Source organism: Archocentrus centrarchus, chromosome 16, assembly GCF_007364275.1.
Source record: "Archocentrus centrarchus isolate MPI-CPG fArcCen1 chromosome 16, fArcCen1, whole genome shotgun sequence".
Classification (NCBI taxonomy): Eukaryota; Metazoa; Chordata; class Actinopteri; order Cichliformes; family Cichlidae; genus Archocentrus; species Archocentrus centrarchus.
In genome coordinates, this window is record NC_044361.1 from 26860415 (window position 1) to 26885051 (window position 24637).

Here is a 24637-nt window from a genome sequence, read left to right on the forward strand (position 1 = left end):
GGAACAGGGATGATGGTTGCCATCTTGAAGCGGGATGGGACTATTTCCTGTGAGAGTGAGGTGTTAAAGATGTCAGTCAGTACCTCAGAGAGCTGGTGTCTGCAGTCCATCAACAAAGCACTTTCACCCAAAGAACTGCCACTCAATGGATATTTCCTCTTTTTCAGACTATTCTCCGTACACCCTAGAGATGGTTGTGTGGGAAGATCCCAGTAGATCAGCAGATTCTGAAATACTCCCATCAGCCCATCTGACACCAGCAACCATGCCATGTTTGAGCTAAACTTAAATCACCCTTCTTCCCCACTCTGATGCTCACTCTGAACTTCAGCAGGATGTCATGACAATGTGTATATGCCTAAATGAATCGGGTTGCTGCCATGAGATTGGTTAATTAGATATTCGCGTGAATGAGGAGTTAAACAGATGTACCTAATGAAGTGGCCAGCGAGTATATCATACAGTCATGAAAGCTGATGTTATGGTTTTATTGAACTTGAACTGAAGCCTCCAATGCACGTATAATGACACTGTTGTCCATTTGAAGTAAATATGGATTATTTTTAATTTTACTGTTTAACTGAGCAAACTGGAATATAAATTATTGGGCTAGTAAAAGAGCAGTGTTTTAATATTCCTGTTTAGAGCGTCTCTTTATGTTCCTTTATTTCGCCACATGGGGGCACACTTACACCACCATACCATCTCATCTGCTTTGGCTGGTTGTGAGAAGGGTTTATCTTTATGCACTAGTAAACAGGTGTGTTGCATCGCTTTGTGTTGCTACAGGGGTCCAACTTTTAGTGATTATTTTTAACCCAGCTTTTTAATCCAACAACAACAAAAGATATGTGCATTAGGTCAAGTATAAACAAATACAGTGCAACACAAATAGTAGGAATGAAAATATGGGCTTGTACAGGCCTACCAGGTCGCAGAAATGTGATATTTAAAAAAGGAAATAAAATATATTCAGTGTTAATATTACATTATATTTGTATAGCAAATGAAAAACAATGTCATAAATATTTGCAGTTTTTCTTTTTGTTTATATGTGTACACTTGTGGTTAAAGACTCTCTACATCTTCCATAAAAGAGAACAGCACACATTAAAAAGTTAGAGATGTAATGGACTAATATGTGATTATTTCCCATATTTTTTTCTTTTGGATACTGGAATATTATACTACTGTGAATTCTTTAAACCGTTTAAAAAAATCGAGGACTGTGAACCATAAATATTTGTTTATAATAATATAATAACGATTATTTGAAACTTGCACTGTTACAGCTACAAAAGCTAAAATGCTTTTAGTTCATTTAGCATTATTTTTGTTTTGCTGATTTTGACATTTTACTTTATTATATATTATATTATTACTAAATTAATGCCTATCTTACTTTACTATATATTTTTTTTATTTCAGAATAGTTTTCACCTCATTAATTGGTGATGCTGCATTTGGCTCTTTTCAGTGCTTATTTAAGGTATTTTATTCAACTGCTGCAGCAAAAGAACTGCCCAACCTTTGTGATAAAGTCAATGTATCTTAATACGTAACAAAAACAAGAAAAAAGAAAAAAAATTGACATCATTATTTTTGGATCGGCTTAAAGGGGGAGGTAAAGAGAGGAGGGGTTTGCGCACATTTGGAGGAGCCTTTAAAAAGTTGATACCTGCCGCCTGCACAGCTCTCTGAACGTGGCGAGCAGACGATTCCGCCCACAAAAAAGATGGCGGCCCCCTTGCTGGAGCAACTGTCGGAGTCTTTAGGTTCCCCGGAACCAGCGATTCGACTCCTTTTATCTATTTTAATCGGTGAGTTTCTACTCGTGATTCAGTTACAGGTTGTTGCGGTTGCTAGAGGACGTCGCACCCACCTGTGCGACAGGTGTGAGTGCTCCTGTTGAATAGTTTCAGCTAACAAAACGCTCACTGAGCTCTGACCAGTTATCTGCTGGGCTGTTGGTGTTGGTAGCGAAAACATTATCTTTATTTTTAAATCTCAGGCTGTCCCCCAGACAGCAGCTTTATTTTCCGGGCGCTCACACCGGCAGAGTAGTTTGCTGCCAAACCACCAGCGGCTAACATGTGACTGCTTTCATTTTCCAACTGTTTGGACTCTCTGACTGAATGAATAGGCTAGAAGGGTGCAGCAAAATGCATCCTCCTGCACTTTTATGGAGCTGTGCGTGGCCTGCATGTTGCTGTATGAGAATGGGGTTGGGGTGAAAATAATAGCTGCAGTGTTATTGGGAGGGAGAAGAACAGGCTGCCAAAAATATGCCCCCCTATTCCCCTTTTCCCACACATAGCTGTGCAGAGGGGGGGTTAAACTATCTAATTCAGCTCTATAACCCCCTCCTCACCCTGAGGAGGGGGTTTAACTTTATATTATATTTGCTGGTTTATTGTTCTGGAAGTAACACAGGGCACTACTTTAGTACTGTAGAGTATGACTGACAGCACTCTGTGTGTGTTCATATGTAGCTGTCCTTGTGAAGGCCAGTTATAAAGCTTGGGATTGTGAGGACATTTTGGCTGGTTTTCTCTTTATGGCACTTTCTGGCTGTTGTGGGTTCAAACTTAACTTGCTACAGTTGATTGGGGTGGGTGGGGCATTGAGGACTACAGAATGTCAGTGTGGTTTCTCACCAAAAGAAGCTCTGTGTGGGTGTGTGAATGGGGTGGGGGAGGGTGCTCCACGCTGTCCTGTCTGAACTTTGCTCCAACACATGGACACGTCTGTTTCCCCTCGCCTGACTCCAACCGTGCTATAGACTGAACAGGGCTATTCAGATGAAACTTTGTTTGGTGAATGCAGGAAACCCTTTACTCAACCTGTTGCATGGTCCTTTTCCCCGTGTTGCTTCATGTGTGTTACATAATATTGTAGTTCAATAGTAACGGCTGCCCATTACCACAAATTTACTTTATCTTTTTTCCTCTCTTGTGCATACATTTGTCTGATTTTAGGTCAAGTAACTTCAAAATTAAAAATGCTGATCAACAGTTATAAAGTTATTATTGGTGCTTTTGGTTTCTACTTGAAGCTTGTAGGAGTCTGCATCCAAGGGATTCAGCGGCTTTACACCTGATTCTTTGGATTGCAAAAGTTTTAAAGGATAAAGCTGGCGTTATTCCATACTTTTCTAATATCTACAAATCCATGGGGAAAAAAAAAAAAGTCCTAATCTGTCTCTCAATGCTTTCTGACTTCCTTACCCTGTCTGTGGCACATGGCCCCAAGCCCTTTTTGGTCCTCCTGGAGACTTTTGGGTTAAGCAGATCAGTAATATGTAGTTTAATTTTTAAACTTTTAAACCACTAGACTCTGCAAGCCAATGTTTCTCTAACCTAGCAAAGCTGTGCTGCAGTTATGGATGGATGGCCATTATGTTTTCAGTATGACTTGAAACTATTGAGCTGGCAGAGCAGGTGAAATCTGAGTTATTTACTAGACCTCTGCAGTCGGACCTGTTTTTTCAGCCAGGAGTCTGGCTCAGGCTGTAAGTCTGCATACATCCTTTTTATACAGTTGATGTCAAGAGTGGCACAGTAGTGTGGTGCAAGGAGGTCTGGGTTCTTGGAACTTTTTTTGTGTGGTGTTTGCGTGTTCTCCCTGTGCCTGTTAATGGTTGTGGGTCTCTGTGCTAGTCCTGCGATAGACTGGCGACCCATCCAGGGTATCCCTATTCCCTGCCTCTTGCCCCATGATGGCTTGAATAGGATCCACAATCCTGAACAAGGACAAGGAGTTAAGAAAGTGGATGGATGGATGGATACACAAGGATGTGTTGACTGTGCCTTGGTATCTACTGATACTTTTGCAAGAGTTGAAGTTGTAAAGAGCTTAAGTTTCAGACTCTTTTGTTGTTGAAAGCTGGACTTGATCCTCTCATCTAAGAAGATACAGCTGACTCAAACGGTGGTTTGCTGCTGTTAAATACCTTCAGATGCAGACAGTACGCTTCAACTTGGAAATTCGTTAGTTTGCAGCACTTTATATTTCAGATTTATATCATATAAATACCTCTCAGTAGCTTTCATTACCTCAAAATGGTTCACACCATGTAAAAGAATTTTCCCAATCTTTCACTGTCGAGGTTATCTTTCTCCTTGAGATGCCTGACTTATAGCAGCGCCGCACAGCACACCTACCCGCCGGTGTTGTGCTACTTTACATCATCTGTTTAACCAAGAAGGTCAGCGCTGCTGATACCAGGAGATACCAAAAGTAGCCCTCTCAGCTGATATGAAGAAACACACTGTAGCTCTCATTAACATATTTTCCTTTGTTTCTCCTTGGCTGCAGGGTATCCCTTTGCTCTGGTGGACCGGTGGTTCTTGTTCTACCAGCCTGCCACAGTTATCCATTTGTTCCACACGTTTTCTGGATTGGCTCTTGCAGCGTTCAATTTTGGTGAGAGGAAGTATGCAAGTGTGGAATGACTTCTGCTAATCCTATATTTTATGCATCTGTCTGTCTGATTTTTATTGTAAAAGCATAACATATTTACATTTGCTGTTATTCACCCAAATGTGTTTTCTGTATCTTTACATCTAACCAGCCACTCAATTGTGTTTTCTTTGCAGAGAGTTTTTTTTTTTTTTTTTAAACCTGATTTTGAATTCTGCACTGTTCTTCTTAAATCACTGACAATCATCTAATTCCTTCTTAACTTTAGCGATTTTTCCTGCATTTTTCTTGTGTGTACTCATAACAAATGTCAAACAACCTCAGGATGGATGAAGTCAGAATTTTGAAGTTTAATAAGGTTCTCAACACATTGTCGGGTTGTCAGGATTTAAAAAAATAAATAAATAAATAATTTTTTTTTTAACGGCCAAAACACCAAAATCCAGTGCAATTCTGCTAAAATGTAAGACAAAGAAAAGCAACAAATCCTTACATTTGAGAAGCTGAAACCATAAATGTTTAGCATTGTGGGAAAAGGGGAATAAATGATGAACAAATTATGAAAATAGTTGCAGATTAATGTGAATTGACTAAGTGTTGCACCTCCAGGCTTAAGTCATAAGTTTGCATTCACATTTTTAAACAATGCATTTTGCAGTGTTTTTGAAAGTTAGTGACATGTTGAATATACAAAATGTTTTTAATTAACCGTATTAGAGGGGTTACATTCACTTGCATGATGAGTTCCCCGTATGTGCAAATCATGATTGGCTGCTATCAGAATGATTCAGAAACTTGAACCCTTCTCTTATTTCGTGCTCTGTGAGATAACATCAGAGACGTGCATGTTGCTACTGCTGTTAAAATGCTCCTTAAATTAGCAGCTATCTAAACTTATTTCTAAGCATGTAGACACTTTGACCCCCCCCCCCCCCTCCCAAAAACCCCCAAAAAACCCCAAAACAAAACAAACAAACAAAAGAGAAAGAAAATGGAGACGCTGGACTTGAACAGAAAGCACTTTTGCCTCACTTAGTTTTAAATGCAGTGCTTTGAATGTCTCTGAAAACCACACTGAAACTTTTATGGATGAATCATCAAGTTTTGTCGAGCCACAAGGAAGTAAAACGCGGAACCCTTCGATTACAACAGAAGGTTATTTTCATGTATTTAACCCAACTTTGCTGCTTGTGCTTACCCCGCGGTGCACTAAGTGGATAAAAACCTTTTCAGAGCTTAAGATGATTTTTCTCAGGTGTTCCTGTCAGTTAACAGAAATTAAATTAATCAGTTAGTGGGCAAGAATTAATTATCCATTTTCCAACCAAAAATGCCAAATATTTTCCAGTTCAAAACGCTGAAATATAAATATATGATGCTTTTCTTTACCTTTATAAAATAGTAAGTTTTTTATAAAGTATTTATAAAGTATTTCATTATGTAATATAACAAGAATGTTTTATACTATATATCAGTTTCTGATTAATTTTCAGACAGCTAATAAGCAACTTATTGTTTTAGCTCTACAGTAAACTTACCCAGACTAAATGCCAAAGTTGTAGCAGTACTAAGAAGTGTACCTTTTCTGGCACATCCACTTTGAGAAGCGTAGAGTTTATGCCTCAGCCACTACAATATTCATAAACAACACTAAGAAAGAATCCAGGTTGACATACCATACCATACCATACCACTTTATTTATAAAGCACTTTTAAAAACAACAGGGCTGACCAAAGTGCTGTACAATAACATCACACATAAAAGACCAAAAACAGGTCAGAATTGCCAATTCCAGCAGCAAACTCTTGTTTATTTTTATTTAGTTTCACTGTCTATTTTTCTTCTGGTCATCCTCACCCCCTCCTGCACAGTAGGGTAGGCCATATGCACCACCAGTGGGGCCTGCCCCTCAATTTTGAGAAGCACTGCTGTAGACAAAGAAAATGAGTGGCTTTTGTGCTTGCTCTTGGGAGAGCGGTATGCTGTAGTGGTAAACAAACTGCCAACATTGATTTTTCTCTTTTCTTTATTTTATTGTTGCTGCACTTGGATTTTACAGCAGGTCTGTTGCTTGATCTTTCTCCTTGAGTTCATTTCAAGTCAGATGTTGTCATGTCTTTGCCTTGTTGTCCTGTCTTTGTCTCTGCCAATTCTCAACTCTAGAGGAAAAATGGTGTTGTCATGTTACACTTGACTACACCCCACCCACCCACCCACTATGTCCATCTCTTTTTCCAGGCCCTCAGCTCTATCACTCCGTAGTATGTGTCCTTGTCCAATTTCTGATGCTGAGGCTCATGGGAAGGACGGTAACAACTGTCCTGAGCAGCTTTACCTTTCAAATGGTGAGGTGTTTATGTCTTTACCCCTGTTTTTCTTGCATGTACCATGTTGTGATTCAGGCTTGCTTTATAGCAGTGGCCCCTCCTTTATCCATAGGTCACGTTTACTGCAGTTTACTGCCTGCCAGTTGATCTGCAAAGTCTTAAATGTGATTTCTGTATCTGCATTTTCTGGTCTATTTCTTTACCTTGTTAATGCCTAAGTGCTGTTTGTCCCATGTACTAAAAGAGGCCTGTAATCTTACAACACAATCACATGCTTCCTGTGAAAGAGCCAGTTTTTTTTTTTTTTTTTTTTTTTATTTAAGTGCCCATAGGCTGCAAAACTTACAAGTACGTTTTTATGAAAGACTTGGACCAACTCCAGTTTTTCATACTTCAAGCAGCTTCCTGTGAATTATTGTGGCCACTTCTGTTTCCTCAAGTTTTCTATAACTGATAAAAAAAAGCTGCCTACACAATATTTGATCCATTTATGTCATCTTCCTGCAGTTGTACCTGCTGGCGGGGTATTATTACACAGCCACAGAGGAGTATGACATCAAGTGGACTATGCCTCACTGTGTCCTCACACTTAAACTTATTGGTGAGTTGATGTAGCTCGGTAATTGTTTTTCATTTATTTTGCTGTTGATTTGACATAATCTCCTTGTCATAGTCTCAACATTTGTGTTTTCTGATTGCAGGTTTGTCATTTGATTACTATGACGGTGGGAAAGAACCAGTGAGTTATCGCCCTCTTATGCTTTTGTCCACAATATGTTTTGTTCCCACGCTTTAAGATTTATCTTTGGTAGATCTTATAACTCATTTCTGGTTTGTATAAAAAGTTAATTACCAACAATGTAAGACTTAATCAGTCTCTCTCATCTGAATTTTTTTGCCACGGTGTCTTTCACAAAGTTGCTTCAGTTCCTTGAGGTTTGCATGCATTTATTTATGCACGGCTTTCATAAGGTCGCACCACAGCATTTCATCACCACCACAGGGTTGAGGTCTGAACTTGGACTGGGACATTGCAGCACCGTGATACTTTATTTATTTTTTCCCCCCTTTCAGTCATTCTGTTGTAGATTTCCTGCTTGGGATCATTGTGCTATTGCATGGCCCAATTTTGGCCAAGCTATAACTGCCAGACTGATGGCCTCACATTAGACTCAAGAGTACTTTGGTATACAGAGTAATTCATGGTCGACTCAGTGACTTCAAGGTGCTCAGGACCTGTGGTTGCAAAACAAACCCAAATCATCACCCCCCCTCCACCGCTGTGTTTGCCAGTTGGTATGAGGTGTTTGTGCTGATATGCTGTGATTGGGTTTCCTGTGCATTGTGGCCAAATATTCACCCCTTTGGTCTCATCTGTCCAAAGGACATTGTTCCAGAAGTCTTGGGGTTTGTTCAGATGCAACTTTGCAAGCCTAAGCCGTTCTGCCGTGTTCCTTTAAGAGAGAAGAGGCCTGCCCAAACAGGCCATACTTGTTTGGTTTCTTTTCTCAACTTTAACATTTTAACATGCTAACTGTAGAGTCTGAGATAGAGTACCTGTTTGTTTTGTTTTTTTTGTTTTGTCTTTTGTTTTTTGGAGTTTCCCTGTTCAATGTATCGTCTGACCTTGGGGTGAATTTGCTAGGGCATCAACTCCTGGGAAGATTGATGCATTATTAACACACACCTGAATGCTCCAGACCAGCAAGCAGCTTAAATGCCTGCTTTTATAGAGATGGTCACACTTACTGGTTTAGTTAATAAGTGCATTTGATTAGCAGCACCTGGCTGCTGCTTGCCCTCTAAATTCCCATAGAAGCAGTAAGGGTGACTGTAGTTTCACGTGACTACATTTTGTCAGTTAATAAATGATTAGGATGAAAATATGAAGTAGTCACTCACTATTGTTGTCTACAATAGTGAATGTAATAAATTAAGTTTTGAACTGTTGGGAGCACCAAAGGAAGTGTTTTAACTAATCAGTAAGTGGGTTAATAGCTTCAGATCTATACACATTTTTCAAACAGATGTATAGAGAAATAATGCTAACACACAGTAGCGCACAGTTACGCCAGTGTTATGGTTTCCACGAGTGATGTAGCTTTTATCATCAGAGGGTGAACTCGATGTCATTTTCATGATGCTACACTACAGTGGACTCATGCGCTTTAGGCAGAATCCAGCAGGACTTGAAAGAGGCATAATGGGCACTAGGCGTCCACGATGTACTCGGCTATATGATGAGTAATTGCAAAACAAACAATTGTAACTGAGGAATGTAACAATATGGTAGCTGGACGGCCTCAGGCACTGCATAGCGCTGTGTAGCCGGAAGCACATATTCCTGTTCAACTTCTCAAACGGTGTGAACGTAAACCACTGACAGCAGGTCTACCGGTGGCTCAAAGCAGCATAATAAGAAATCTTTATGCTTGTGAGGATCTGGTCTGACCTTCTTCTTTGCCTCCTCTGCTTTATGTCTGTCAGCACAGGCACTCTGTTTGCTACAGCAGTGTAAAGGCTGTACAGTGGTTTTATTCATGTTGCACCAGCCGCGTTAAGGCGTCTCCCATTCATTGCTGTCACTGACTTCACCTAACTAGTCTATCCGTGTTAATCTTTCTAACAATAGACGTTAACGTTTCTTCATTCCTTTGCTTAGTTTGGTTTCCTGGCACATCTATGACTGACGCTGTTGATTACTCACACTGCTGTCTCTCTTTCTAATCTGAGGTTCTTTGCTTTTCACTTAGTTTTATCTCTTATCTGTATAGACACCTATAAATATTCTCTCGTTGACATTATTACTCGGTGCTGCAGCTGAATGCTGAAGGTCATACATAAGTACACTGTTTACAGCCCTCAGTTAAATGTCAGTTAATGAGTATTTAGTGAAGCCACATTTGTCTTTTAGTCCCTTTAGTTTCTGCTTTTATTGGAAAGGTTACATATTTCTTCCAGCCTGTATCCTAAATCTTTTATGTCCATTTGTTTTTTCCCTCTTGCTTACTTTCCACATCTTTAAATTCCAGTCCAAGCTGAGTTCAGAGCAGAAGGCGGCGGCCCTGCCGTCTGTGCCCTCGCTGCTCGAGGTGTCCGGCTTCTCCTACTTCTATGGAGGCTTTCTTGTGGGTCCCCAGTTTACACTGCGCAGCTACCAAAGACTTGTGGCGAGGGAGCTCACCGACTGCCCTGGAAAAGTTCCCAACAGGTAAGAGTGACACAATCATGAGACATGTAAAGAAAAATGGGATGATCAGTGATCTTTATTAGATCTCTTTTAAAGAGAAAAGGTGACTTCCCAGTGTCACGGCCCTTCAGGCAACATTATTAAAGTCTCTTTATATCTCCTTATTTTTTTTTCAGTGTCATACCAGCTATGAAGAGGTTTGCTCTGGGTTTTCTCTGCCTGGTCATATATGCGATATTTAGTCCTCATTACCCAGACAGCTACTATTTAACAGATGAGTATGAGGTGAGAACAGCAATAGCTTCACTATATAAACAAGAAAAATGATTTTTTTTTTTTTTTTAAAAAATGTCCTAATTGTAAAACTATTTCCACAGGTGCAACCATTCTGGTATCGCTGTGTGTTTATTCTGCTGTGGGGCAAAGTCATTTTGTATAAATATGTCAGCTGTTGGGTTATAGCGGTAAGTAGTCTCTTTAACTTCAAGAAGTGCATCATTGCGAACAACTAAAAGTTACTAAATTGGTTCCTAAAACAAGCCTCATTAATGTGAAACTGCATTTACATACAGTACAAGCTGTTAGCAGCATCACCAGTAGAAAACCACTCTTTGCATGCACTCATACAAGCATAATTTTTTTTTTAAGGCACGCCTCAATCGGCTTAAATGAATAAGGAAAGCCCAGTTAATGATGTTTGTGTGGTTCATGGTGGGCTCTTACATGACCTGGTAAAGTGTGTGTTTTATGTGTTACAGGAGGGTGTGTGTATATTATCTGGATTGGGGTACAATGGACTGGTGGACGGTAAGCACCAGTGGGATGCCTGTGCCAATATGAAGGTGTGGCTCTTTGAAACTACGCCGCTCTTTGGAGGAACCATTGCTTCTTTTAACATCAACACAAACGCCTGGGCTGCCAGGTCAGTGTAGAGTCTGAAATCTGAGCTGTTCTCCGGTTCGTCTGCAAAGCCTCATTATAAAAGTTAAATATTTGCTGAGATGATAACAGGGAGAGAGGCACAACAGTCTAATCTAATATGCATATGTGCCAGTCTGTCACAAAAAATACCTAGGCCTCTATCTGCAGTTAAAGGAATCATCACAGAGGGGGGTAAAGGGATTTTTGAGAGGATTTTTAAAAAGTTAGCAATTATGGATAATTATTGACAGTTTCCCTGCAGAAGATTCATGCATAAAATTCTTTGAACATGTGACAATTTTACAACAGCCACAGTGAGCAAAGCAATTTACTGAACACACAGTTTATTACATGGTCCATTTCAGTTCAGTGCATTAACGACCCACGCTTACTTTCACTTTCTACTCTACAAAACTGCTTCAGATGTAGAGTGGCAGCAGGAACTGGCTCAAATGGAAATTAAAGTGGCTAGGATGCAGAAATGTAACTAATAAAGTCAATTAGGGCATAGGCGGGAGTGATATTGGAACTAGTTGATAGAGTGCTTCCAGGCATTTTGTAGATGTATCACAGGCCAGACACTTAACTGGTCTCACTGTTTAACCTACAAAGGAAGCTTTATTTTTAGCCCAAACTGCACAACATCTGAGTTACCCCTGGCACACACGAGCAGTTTTAATAATAAATGGGTACAGATGCATTGGTTCGTGTGATGCTGTGTTATACTGATGTGTTGATTAGTGTTATGCATTTAAATTCATGCAAAATGCAGTGAGTCAGAAACCACTGGGGAAATGGAGGTGAAAAGTTCAGTGTTGTGTATAAGTGTCATCTGAACATATGTTGAGTGTTCAGATTCAGAAGGGCCACACTAGTAGGTAAAAAGCCTGCCACGTTATGTCAAGTTTAGATTGCAATTCAACACAAATTAAAAAAAATAAAATAAAAAATCTCCAGAAAATTTTCAAAATAAAATGCTGATTAGAGTTTCAATCCATTACTGGTGTATGAATATTGGCTGCTGAATAATCAGTGTAAAGATGGTGAAACAAGGTCACGTGATTATGAGCTGAAGCCAATCAAAACTGAAATGGTTATTCTCCATATTAAGACATTATGCAGAGATCAACTCCTGGAGGTCAGATAATTATTAAATCTTTGTTTTTTATGTGACAACAAACAGGGTTAATACAGTGCGACAGGCATATTTTTGCCTTGCTAGGCATTCCTCCTGTTTTGGAAGCCTACAAGTGTTTTACTGTCCCATAGATTGTATGCACAAGATGACCGTAGCTGCTGTGACATCATCTATTGGTTTGTGAAGCACCAAACTGAAGCCTCAGAGTTTAACAATTTGGCTCTTGCCATTTTGGGTGAGACTATGGAATCCAAATTTATCAGCTAAAACTAGCAGGTTTGCATTCATAAAGTGTATTGCTGCATCACTCAGACTGAGACTCATAAAATGCTATAATTTCAGTCCCCTAAACTGAAGCACACACTTCTTGGGCAGTCTTTTAGAACCGTTAACCACACAGCGTACAGGCATGAAAGGCTGAGGCTAGCAGACGGCTAGCAGCTACAGCTACTTGTGTCAGGACATGGCTCCAATAATTCACCTTTAAGTCTTAATAAAGTTTAAAACAATAAGTTCACCCTCTGTACAGGTGTTGTGAGGGGGAAAGAAATTAGCGATAGAACCATTTGTTGTACCTGAACATTCATATATTTGGATTTTTGTTTAAAGTGTTTGGTTCTCAGTTTTGGTGTTCAGCTTCCTGTGCAATCCTTGTCGCTCACAGCAGTGATCATCGCGCTTCAGTTAACATCACTGTTGCCAGTTACTGGACTCCTACACTAAGTCTAGACTTGGTGAGCTTTCAAAGCCTTTTAATAACTTTTTAACTCATCGGGCTGAAGGACCGGCTGTCCAGGCTTTTAAGCAGCAGTACCTCATGTACCCTGTTGTCTGGCCCCGTTCTGTTCAGCTAACACTGCAGCTCCTCACCAGTGTGCAGAAAGAAACTCTACTTTGGGGATTGAAAACACATTGTATGCATTTGTCTGAGTTGTTATATCACTACAGGCTGGTTCACTGATATATTTAGTACATCCAGGATGTTAAATTGATATGTTTTAATAACTCAGTTGCTATGCAACAACAAATACAAGGTGAGTGACTTCTTTGCCACCGAGACAGCTGATGCATTGAGTGCTTTTGGCAGCCTGGATTTGTGGTTAAAGATTATCCATAACTCTTAACTTCTTTATGGAAGCTTGTTTGTTCTGCTGGGAAAAGAATGGAAATGAGCTCCGTAGATTTTCTTGACTTCTTATTCAATTTAGAGGTGCTGGGGTGGTGGAGCCTATCCCAGCTGTGAAAGGGCGAGAGATGGGGTACACCCCGGACAGGTCACCAGTCTAACACAGGGTGTGAAATAAAATGTTTTAAGAAATACGTTGTCCCCTTAAAAGAGGTTAAACAAAACACTACTGAAAATTGAAGCTTTTATTAAAGCAAGAAAAAATGAGAGCGAACTCAACCTATACTCACTGGCCATATTGTTAGGTACACTTTGCTATGACCAGGTTGAACCCACTTTTGCCTTCAGAACTGCCTTAATTCTTGATATAGATTCAACAAGTTGCTGGAAACATACCTCAGATTTTGGTCCATATGATGGCGTCACACATGGGTGCAGATTTGTTGGCTGCACATCTGTGATCTGAATCTCCCGTTCCATCCCAAAGGTGCTCTATGGGACTCAGATCTGGTGACTGTGGAGGTCATTTGAATATAATTAGCTCACTGTCATGGTCAAGAAACCAGTTTGACATGATTTGAGCTTTGTGACATGGTGTGTTATTCTGCTGGAAGCAGCCATCAGAACACGGGGGACCCTGCGGTCATAAAGGGATGGACAGGCAGGCTGTGGTGTTGAAATGATGCTCAGTTGGTACCAACAGGCTCAAAGTGTGACAGAAATATCTCACACCATTGCACCACCACCACCATCTGACCTATTAATACATGACAGGGTAGGTCCACGCTGTAATTTTATTTTTTGCCATATTCTGACCCTACCATCCGAGTGTTGCATCAGAAATTGACTCTTCAGACCAGGCAGCCATTCTCTGTAAACCATAGAGATGGTTTTGGGGTAAAAGCAGCAGGAGATCAGCAGCAGGTGGTTTGGTCCGCCTGTAAAGGTTCCTCTACTTTAACCAGCTCCACCCTCGGTCTCCTCCTTTGTCTAACCAGGAAAGACTGGAGCAGCAGATGGAAAACTCAAAAGACAGAAAAAAGTAATTTAATATAACTTGTGTAAATCAGTGTAAACCAAATATTGTATGCAATCATTTTAAAAATAAAGTGTAGTTTCATAAAATGTGTTGAAACGGATGAACTAAAGCAAAGTAGTTGTAACTCCAGTGATGGCAACAAAAATTAACTTGGGATCATGTGGTAGAAATCATGAACCTGAGTGTCTGATTCCCAAATTATTTCATTTGTGTTTGTAGATATAGCCCACTCAATCTTTTTTTTTTTTTTTTTTTTTTTTTAATTAAATTTTCCTTCTTCTTTTAGACATGTGTTCAAGCGGTTGAAGTTCCTGGGCAATAAGACTTTATCTCACGTGGCCACGCTCTTCTTTTTATCGATTTGGCACGGCCTTCACTCCGGGTACATCTTGTGCTTCTCCATGGAGTTCTTCATCATCACTGTGGAGCGACAGGTCAGTTACAGGGCGCAGTGCAGCGATGGTTTAACTGTTTCAGTCAGAAAGTAGCGATTTGTCTCTTACATGTAGTTTTGTGCTGCTTTTGTCAGAAGCTATCCTTATGCTTTGTCGTCTTCATATAAACTGTAACATTTAACGTGCATTGATGATAACCACGATATTAGTTCTGTTATAAACTGTTGTTTGGGGACTGACTCTTGTTGTTGAATTCAATGATACTGCTGATCAAATGCACATTACTGATGAGAATAACTGATATCAGGTTATTATATATTCATTCTTCTATCTTGATATCACATACATGTGTTTGTGTTTGTGTAACAGGCCCAGGCATTAGTAAGGGACAGTCCCACGCTGACGAAGCTGGCCAACAGCGCACTCTACCCCCTCATCTATGTAGTCCAGCAGTTTATCCACTGGCTCTTCATGGGGTATCCTCTAGTGGCATTCTGCATCTTCAGTTATGACAAATGGCTCAAGGTAGCTCTGAAAACCACACAGCGCTCTTGATTCCTCCTTTCACCTCTGTCTTTAAAAGGAACCCTGACCCAACCACTTACGGTAGAGTGATGGGTTTTGTTGCATTTTAGCCACACGCTAAACAGGAAGTTTCAGAAACTAGAAGCAGTTACTGATTCACGGTGCTGTCTTTTTGGCGTGCCGGAGTTAAAAGCCCAAAAAAGTTCCCCCCTCACACCCACAGATATTAATAACGGTGCCACGGTTTTATAAATCCTAACAATAAAAAACAGTCCACATTCAGTTTTGTGTGTGTGTGTGTGTGTGTGTCTGTGTGTGTGTGTCTGTGTGTGTGTGTGTGTGTGTGTGTGTGTGTAAAATCAGCACAATAGCACCAGTGAAGTCTTAAAAATAACATTTATTCAAATCATTTCCACTTCATTTTTTTTTTCATATTTGTCCACACCCTACCTGCAGTGGTTCTGTGGCCCACCTGTAGCGGACGCCCCACTGGTGTAGGTATTTGCCTATGCAAACAAGAGCAATCAGTGGGTTTTTGACGCTACCCTCTGGTGACGGTACACTGCTACAACATTCAGATGAGGGTATGCAAAGCTCTGTGTAGGATCAAAGTACAGCCACGTCAGCCTCACAAAGCAAGCTGTTAAAAACCTGAAATATTATCTAAAATGCCCTGATGACCCTTGTGTGTGATATCAGGAAAACAAAGTCCTGTGGTGTCACGGTTTTTTAATTTGCTTTTTTTTTTTTTTTTTTAAAGCTTTTCAGCAGCAGTCTCTTATGAACTGCTGCACTGAAAGGTCATTTTTGAGTAACACAGGCATCATTTTAGTTTGAGCCATTTTGCGCCTTTTGTTGTGTGCTGTACAATGAGCACCTCAGACTAGAGGCGAACAGGGACATTGACATGTAAACTTGAAGGTTTATCAAATGCCAAATCACTGCACTAATTCATGATCCTATGATTGGCGCTTAAGTTATTATGCTTGCCAGACAACCTTGCATGTGTTCTTTTTTTTTTTTTTTTTTTCTTCAGGAGGCCTCTGTCAGCGCTCCTGCTATTTCAATGAAAAGAAAAGCCACTTAAAACACTGATGGGATTGACTTTTCATCTTTTTTTTTTTTTGCTATAGCGCCTTAAAGGAATACAGAATGGTCACCAACTAAGCAGATCAAGTATTTATTTAGAAAATTGAAAGATTTGCTGTGTGTTACACAGATGGGTTGAGAGAAGAAAGTGGCGGGTATTTAGAGGGGTAGAGAGAAACTAAGATTTGCACGTGCCGATTATAATTTGTCTGTTCTCTTTCTCTCTCCTTGTTTTTTGTCCTTCAGGTGTATTCGTCTGTCTATTTCTGTGGTCACTTATTCTTCCTAGTAGCCTTTTTAATCATGCCATACCTTCGTAAGGCACTGGTGCCTAAAAAGGAGCAGAGGGAGAAGAAGCAGGACTAAAATGTGGTACTACAACTTGGCTTGGTAAGAAAGAAAAACAAGTTTAGCTTTTTTGTTATGCAATTTCAGTGGTGACTGAATGGAGTTTTAGTACTGAAATGTCTTTTTTTTATTTATTTATTTATTTTTTTTCCCTCCAGGTGCATCCATGTTAAGACTGAATATCCACTGAAGGGAACTGCGACTTTCAAGGAGCAGAGCGGAAAATATTTTAAGGCCTTTTAGTAATATATGTCCATGTAAAAATAAATTTCTATATATTTTTGTGTTTCAGGCAGGAAGGGCGTTTTTATAAACATTTGGAAAAATGTTTACAGGAAATTACCATTGTGCCACAGGGAGGTAATTGTGAGCCAATCAGGAGCAATTTCCTTTTTCTTTTTTTTTTTTTGTCCCCACATGTGGGACTCTGAGATTGGTATGCTGTCCACACAGAACTGCACACACTCACCAGTTACAGGTTCAGAGTCTGTGTTTTTGGCTCAGTGTTTTATTCTTTGTTCTTGTTCCATGTCCACAATGAACAGGAATTTTAATGTGTCACTTTTTGGTATACTATGACATGCATACAGTTTTTTTTTTCTTTTTTTTTTTTTGCAGAAGGAGATTGATGGTAATTGTAATCATCATCAGGGCTTTTTCCTAAATAGCTGCCAGTGGTTATACAAGCACTCTAAAATCACACACTGTACACTAACACCCAAATCCAAATGGCCTTGTATTAATGAATGTTTTTACAGTACATTTGTTCTGGATTTAATTTGATTTGATATATTGGGGGGTGGGGGTGGGGGTCTGATTTTTATAATGTTAACATGTTTTATGAAAACGAACTTTTTGTAGCTTTGGAAAACATTTAAGATTTCCTGCCTTTCCTCAGTGATGGTTTTCTTCTGGCCACATCTCCTCCTCCTCTCCCTTTGTTCAGTTCGTGCTACTCCTCTGTGTGTCTGCCTTGATTCAAGCCCCTCACTGAAATGCACAGTTGTGAAAGTGAACAACCTTACAGTCATTACAGTTAATTGTTTTGGTTCTTTTTGTGTTCTGGTGTGTATGAAAAGGAGGGGCCACAGGCTGTCTTGGGGGAAGTTTGAGGAATTTTCTTATTTTGAACTGGAAGCGAACAAGTAAAATTTGGGGGGCCGGGGAGATGATCCAGCCTACTAGGGTATGTTGAAGTGGAAGGATCCCCATCCCACTGTGGGAATACCAGCTTTTCTTTATTTCTGGAGGAGGGGCTGTTTTATGTCTGATCCATGGTATGCTGGAGGAAGACCTCCGCCACTGAGGCCAGCACACACACATGGGGAGGACGGACCTCGCTGTAACAGCAGCCCAGATTTTTGGTAATATTTATACATGACATGGGGGATTAATTGACATGAACTGCTATTTTAAGAGACTACTTTTTCATGCCTTACTCCTAGAAGATGTAGAAAGGAACAATAGATGTAAGTGGCAAAGCGGATGAGGAGGGTGATTTTGTTTTTGGGTTTTTTTTTTTTAAATACTTTTTTTGTAATGTTCAATAAAATGCTGCTTTCAAGCACTGGCTCTGTGTGTAGTTCTTGTGTTTGAGTGCTTTCATGTGCCTCATAGGGGGCAAAGGGGATGACATGACGTCATTTTGCAGTGTGGACATGTGAGGTTTGAACAGTGTGAAATGGTAAAATTAATGATCCAAAAATAAAAAAAACCACGGGGCAGTTCGTGTTACTCATCAAACCCTGGAGCTGGTGTGTGTGTGTGGAGTGGGGGATAAATGTGATGAGATGAATTGCTGTGTTGAGGTCTGAGTCACTCTCAATGTGCGTTCAACAGCAAAAAACAGCCAGAGCAGCAGTCTGGTACGGAGCTGGTGGGGGCCGGTGAGAGAGCTGGAGAGGGAGAAGGACGCAGTGTGGGCGGGTTAAGAAACGCCGAGAGGGAGGGGACGTCAGCGTAATATTCCCACCGTTTTTTTTTGTCCCGTTCCTCCTCCGTAGAACCGAAAAAAAAAAAAAAACAAGGACATCCATTGGTGTCTTCATCCTCCTCACATCTCATCACACAGAAAGATAAACCCCACTGTCGGTTCTTGGGTGTTGAGAGCATCCGTCTGTGTGCGTCTCCACCTGGAGGTTTAGTTCGTTTGCAGCCTGCTGGGGGATTGCCGTGCCGAGCCGAGCGGCAGGGGCGTGAGAGGCGGATGCTGCGAGCGTAGAGGCAGGGTACCAACCAGGAGCATCACCCGCACTCAGCACGGTAATGTCAAATCTGCGGGTTTCTGCTCAAGCAGACCTTCATTTCTGCGACATTTCCTCTCCGGACTCCCGGTGAGATGTCTAAACATGGCTATAGGCAGAGCTGTGTGGTAACGTGTGTCAGTACAGGAGCCTGTGTTATAAATCGGCCGAAAATTGTCGCATAGTCGCGTGTTTCTGCTTCTGAATGTGTGTCTAGCCTTGAACAACCTGTGACCAGATGGACTGTACTGTTATACATTTCCTCCTATTTGATTTAATCTGTGCTGTCCTGTAGCCTATCGAGGACTGCAGCAATGAAAAAATTTAGAGGTTTGTTATGTGAGTTAGGTTAGAAAAAAAAATGCAGCTGTAGCCACATCTGAAAAATGACTTCTTGAGGCTTTTTCAGCTCTAACAAACCACAATGAAAACCTGGGAAAACACCCACACTGCCACACACACACACAAAACCTTTTCTCCTGACACACACTCCTGACCAGGTATGCATGTGATCCACAGGCTATCCTCAGCTCTCCAGCTGCAACCATGCCAGTCTCGTGATGGTCAGAGCTTCTAGATCATTCTGGTTTTTCCTTATGTAGCTTTTCTTTCCTGTGTAGGTCTTACATACGTGACTCTTTAACGGTGATGTTCTTGCACACACAGGCAGCACCAGCTGATAGGCCTGATCTGTCTCTCTCTGTCGTGTTTCTGTTCCTGTCTCCTCTCACTGCTGATCAGTTGTTGATGCATGTACTGTATTCCTCCCCCTCTCTCCTCACCCCACCCTGTTGCCCCCTGTCCCTTTTTCCTTTGCTCCCTCAGATGGACAGAATGAATTTTCTCTCCTTCCTCCTCCTTTGCTTGACTTCGGTTGCCATTGGCAACAAAGGTCAGTTCCTCATCCTTTTGACTGTTAATTGTGAAGTGTTGAGATGATGGTTTTCAGGCAGGACCATGGCTGTTTTGGCCTGAAATGTTCCTTAATTTATAGCTTCGAAGCCTCATTCATTCATCAGTACATTTGAGCCCTCATACATGTTCATGACCCGGTGTGTCTGTGTCGCCTGTGGCGTGACTCTGAGAAGATGATAAATCTGTTCCCCTGTCTATAGCAGATTTATCATTCAGGATAAGCATGACTCTGCTTCAGCATCATTGTTCCTGCGATTATCATGCTGAGGGAAGGCGAATGAAACGGGCGCTGTGAAGGGAGAATGTCAGAGAAGAAGAAGGTAGAGGAGCGGAGACGCAGGGAAGACGAGGAGATTGAAGGAGATGGGGGGTAGGAGAGAAAGAGGAGAAGGAGCTGTGACAGGGGAGGACGTGCTGAAAAGATGCAGGCTGATAAGGCGGGAGGAGGGAAAGAAGGTGATGGAGAGAGGTGGTACGTGAGATCAGGTGACATGAAGGAAAAGAGTAGAGGAAAAGTGTAGATACTAGGCTATTTCTGTGTGTGCGTGTGTGTGTGTGTGTGTGTGTGTGTGTGTGTGTGTGTGTGTGTGTGTAAGGAGGGGTGGGTAAATGTTGTGGAGCGATAGAGTGACAGAGAGGGGAGGAGAGCCAGGGGAGACAGAGAGGGGAGAGAGATGGAATGAGCTGCCTCTCAATCTGTAATCCAGGATGTAATCCACAGGCCTGATGCTCAGATTAATGCTATAGCAGAGCAGGGGAGGGAGGGGGGAGATCAGCAGAGGGGACAGAGGGCAGGAGATAAATGACCAAAAAAGAGACATACACCAGAGGACCGTGGAAACTGAGGAGGAGGAGGAGGAGAGGATGAATGTCGTTGATTAGGGCTGGGCATTAACCTCAATGTGTTTTTGGTGCCAACTAAAATTTGTTTGAACCAGTTAACATTCTGGCATGAAAGTCTTGCTCAGATTTGTGCTCTTTACTTCTTTGCCCAGTTGTTTACCTTTTATATCCTATTTGATCATTTTTACATGCACGAGTAGTTTGGACATTTGTGGAAATTTCTATTTTATCTTCTGTTTTTAAAGATAAATTAAAAACTTCGAACAAAGTATGTTGTTGCAATTAATATTTTCACTGTCACGTAATCTGCCTAAATAGTTTCTTGATATATGGATTAATTATTTTCTCCTTCACTGCGAAAAACAATCACATTACAACCAAAGCAGCAAATCGTCGCATCCTAAAATGCAGGGATTAGGTAGTAACTGGCATATCTTCTTAAATAACAAATTTTTAAAAAATAGTCTGTTTTGAGAATTGATTTCACATCTGATTGTCACATCTTTGCACACACCTTTATTAAAACAAAACAAAACACAAGTAAATTTAGTTTGAACAGAAATGCCTTTATAGCTGGTGAGTCTGAGCACATTTTAAGCTACAAGCAAACAGAGTGTTTAAAGATGGAAATACCTGACAAATATACCTTAAAATCTTTCTAAGTTCATCAATAAAAGGTGTCTTGTCCTTGTGCTGAAACTCTTGTTTCTTACTGGCATTAAATTCAGGAAACTTCCACATGATACCCACATGCTGTCTTTGAAGGGAGAGCAGTTTGATCAGATTCAGAACCAGCAGCATTTTCCTCTGTTGCCTCTCCTCTCTCACACGAGACAACAAAATTAGTTCCAGTCAGACATTATGGAGAAAACTCACTGTGAAGACAACAAAGCAATTGCCAAACAAAAGTCCTGTGCCTGTGTCTGATTTCAGACTCTGTAGCTTCTGCGTTAAGAGATTGAGGACAACAGAGGGAGGGCACTCTGGCTTTTGTTTTTGCTCTACGCTGGAGTGTAAAATCGTCATCCTTCTGGCTCATTAACTTGGCCTTTGATCATTCAGCACAGAACATTCAGCACCAGGATGAATAATTAATTTGCAATTAAAGGTTAAATTCAGAGTAAACCTGAGGCATTTGATTCTGACTCTGCTGTTTTTGTGAGGTGCCTGTGGCAGGTCAGTTTAGCTGATTGATATGAGCAGTATATTTCTGTGTGTGCGCGTGTGATAGGGAGAAATCTGACTGGCTTTAATTACACTGTCAGATAGGAAGGTGTGCAGAGTGGTGCTTGACACGAACAAGGGCAGGTGGTCCATGATGGAGAAAAACAGGGGGGGGGTGAGATTGTGAACGTGCTCAGACTGTCTCACATACATTGTGTATTTTTCCCATTTGTGCACACTCTCATCATGTCCTCACCCGTAATGGAGTATTAAAAATAGATGCATTGGTTCCTTCTAATTGCTCCGTTTAACCCAAAGCCTCTCCTCTCTGTGCCGTTTAGCCAATAAGCACAAGCCATGGATCGAGACAGAGTACCAGGGGATTGTCATGGAGAACGACAACACCGTGCTGCTCAATCCCCCTCTCTTTGCCCTCGACAAAGATGCTCCACTTCACTATGCCGGTAACACCAACTGCAATAAGCAGCATGGAAGAACATAAAGTTGGTGCAAACATTTTGAAATGAAGGCTGTGGTAAAATAGGTCAAAACATCTGCCTGAAATCATCTCACTAGGTCAAACTGGAAATGATGTGACTTTGATTTTACGGACAGATTGATGCTGCAGCTCTGTGACCGGTTTGAGGTTTATTTATGTCTGTTTAGTTACTAGAACTTTTAATAGTAAATACAAGCACTCATTTTTCACTTTAGACATGTCAGACTGCTGCCATTTCCAGCCATATTTCCCAACAGACTGTGTCTATATTAAAAGCAGTGTGTTCAGTCACAGAGTCCACTATTTTTAGACCATCATAGTGTAATGCAACCCTTCACTGCAGGAGCAGTCAGCGGTGCTCTGCCTCTGCAGCCTGATGAAATGAGGTTATCGTGTTTGCACTTGGAGACGTGGAAATAACCATGTTCAGTCAAATTATAAAAGATCAACTTAAATTACTCAGGGGCTCCCTGAAATTTATTGGACCCGTGTCAAGAATGAAGCGGAAATTAGCTATTTGAGCACGAACCTTCGACTTATGTCAGCCAGGGAAGATCAGCTTCATTCTGAGTCGCAGCTGCAATCTATTTCATTCAATTCTGATCATGACTCCCAGCATGAGATAAAGTACCATTTAAAGAAATATCTAGATAGTTATCGGCACATTTCTGGTATAAGGATAGATGATGTGACCTACAATCTACTGAATATTACAATAAATTGTCACAGTTGCTTCACTAATGTATCACTGCAGGACATTTCCCTTCTCATTGTGGATCATGTGTGATCTGTTTGTCCTAATTTATACAGTACAACCGAATTGGACTTGACAGTGGGCTGATTAAATTGAATTTCACTGCTTCACAAGCTAGAGAAACAGTAGAATAACTGTTTGATTGAAGGAGATGTGCACAATTTTTAGCAGCGATTCAAAGCTAGGAAGATGCATTTTAACAGTGAAGCTTCTTCAGAGTTCAGAGACAGCACAGTCGCCTTCATTTTTAGTAGACTGGACCAGGGGATTTGCAGCAGAACTGTGTTGAAGAATCTCAGGTTCACTGTGCATATAAAGCACACTTACAAATGTATGATGGAGTCAGACCACGGTAACGAGAAAAGCTTAACCAATCAATGCTCATCAATAAGGAAGCCAGCACAAAGCCGGTCAGTTTAGAGTTATGTAACCTCACATTAGTGTAGAGTAAAATTAAACCATGAGGAACTTTCTCCAAGTCAGAGAATTTTTTTTTTTTAAATAAAGAGTACAGTATGGTTTTATGGTCGCTGTACACTGATTTTCATGTCTTGTCACCGTCCCCCTCCCTCACCCAGGTGAAATTTGTGGCTTCCGGGTTCATAATGGCCCTTCGGGTTCCGGTTCCGTCCAGTTTGAAGCCGTGGTTCTGGACCGCTCCACCGGTGAGGGTCTGGTCCGGTCCAAGGAGCCACTGGACTGTGAGAGCCAGAGGGAACACAGCTTCACCATCCAGGCCTACGACTGCGGAGAGGGACCCGATGGAGTCAACAGCAAAAAATCTCACAAGTTAGAGCCCTTCCTCCTAATTCAGAAAGAAGATTATTAATACTTTTACCAATAATTAAAGTCAGCGTCTGAGGCTCCTCTGGCTATGCGTCGTAAAAACCGTGAGTCCATTACTGCTTCCTGTTGTTCCAGTAATATCTCTGCTTGTTTTTGTCTTCCCACTCCTGCTTCCCTCAGGGCCACCGTGCATGTTCGTGTAAACGACGTCAATGAGTTCTCCCCTGTGTTTGTCGAGCGCCGCTATGAGGCTTCAGTCCCAGAAGGGCGTCTGTTTGACCGAATCGTACGCGTGGAGGCTCTGGATGCTGACTGCTCCCCGCAGTACAGCCAGATTTGCTTCTATGACATCATCACTCCCAATGTGCCCTTTGCTATTGACAACGACGGTGAGATGAATCTCATTTTGCAAATTAGAGCCTCATAGACTAATCCATATTTCCCTTTTGATTCCAACAAAAACACAATATTCCCGCCAGCCACCATATTATTTTCTGATTTTCTCTCTGTCTTGGGTGGCCTTGGTTGCAAATAGAATAACGAAATTCAATATTTGGATCAGTATTCAGCTGCTAAACTCCGGATGTCCTCAATACATGAAAAACATACAGACCACACATTGCTGCATAGCGATAGGGTGAAAAGATTTTACAGGCACTTATAATTCTTCTGCTCTCAGGTAGAAACCAAAAGATGTTAAAATAGACTTTGTGTGGGCGGACGATTGTTCTGTCTCTGCATCAACATCACAACAGCTGTTCAGCTTAAAGGGGGCTTATTGTGCAAAATCCACTTTTGTCTGTGTGTTTTTGAACATATTTTGGTTTGCACAGTGTGTTGTGTAGAGCCCAAATATTCTGAGGGGAAAAAAAAAATATATATCACCTGCTATTTTCTTTCCTTTTTCCAAAG

General features: G+C 41.1%; 2 protein-coding genes across 5 annotated transcripts in view; both read left to right on the forward strand.

Moving 5' to 3' along the window:
- The first annotated feature begins 1690 nt into the window (after window positions 1-1690).
- On the forward strand, window positions 1691-18051 carry lpcat3 (lysophosphatidylcholine acyltransferase 3). The gene is made up of 13 exons (XM_030750023.1): window positions 1691-1820; window positions 4318-4425; window positions 6662-6768; window positions 7258-7351; window positions 7452-7489; window positions 9783-9961; window positions 10117-10225; window positions 10318-10404; window positions 10699-10862; window positions 14451-14598; window positions 14929-15084; window positions 16420-16563; window positions 16680-18051. Exons 1-12 carry the CDS (start codon window positions 1736-1738, stop codon window positions 16537-16539), a joined length of 1395 nt encoding a protein of 464 aa, XP_030605883.1. The 5' UTR covers window positions 1691-1735; the 3' UTR covers window positions 16540-16563; window positions 16680-18051.
- A 455-nt stretch (window positions 18052-18506) lies between these two features.
- clstn3 (calsyntenin 3) overlaps window positions 18507-24637 on the forward strand; it is a 31118-nt gene continuing 24987 nt past the window's right edge. For all 4 annotated transcript variants that reach the window (XM_030749647.1, XM_030749649.1, XM_030749650.1 and 1 more), the window contains exons 1-5: window positions 18507-18783; window positions 19590-19656; window positions 22028-22150; window positions 23518-23728; window positions 23906-24114. In XM_030749647.1, the coding sequence (XP_030605507.1) occupies window positions 19590-19656; window positions 22028-22150; window positions 23518-23728; window positions 23906-24114 (610 nt within the window). In that variant the 5' untranslated portion in view covers window positions 18507-18783. The remainder of the gene's footprint in view (window positions 18784-19589; window positions 19657-22027; window positions 22151-23517; window positions 23729-23905; window positions 24115-24637) is intronic.

Excerpts from the sequence above, each read along its gene's own strand:
- lpcat3 (XM_030750023.1), top strand. The coding sequence starts at position 1,736 with ATGGCGGCCCCCTTGCTGGAGCAACTGTCGGAGTCTTTAGGTTCCCCG. Across the intron at positions 10,863-14,450 it reads ACAAACGCCTGGGCTGCCAG|ACATGTGTTCAAGCGGTTGA; the intron begins GTCAGTGTAGAG and ends TTCTTCTTTTAG. Across the intron at positions 14,599-14,928 it reads TCATCACTGTGGAGCGACAG|GCCCAGGCATTAGTAAGGGA; the intron begins GTCAGTTACAGG and ends TTTGTGTAACAG.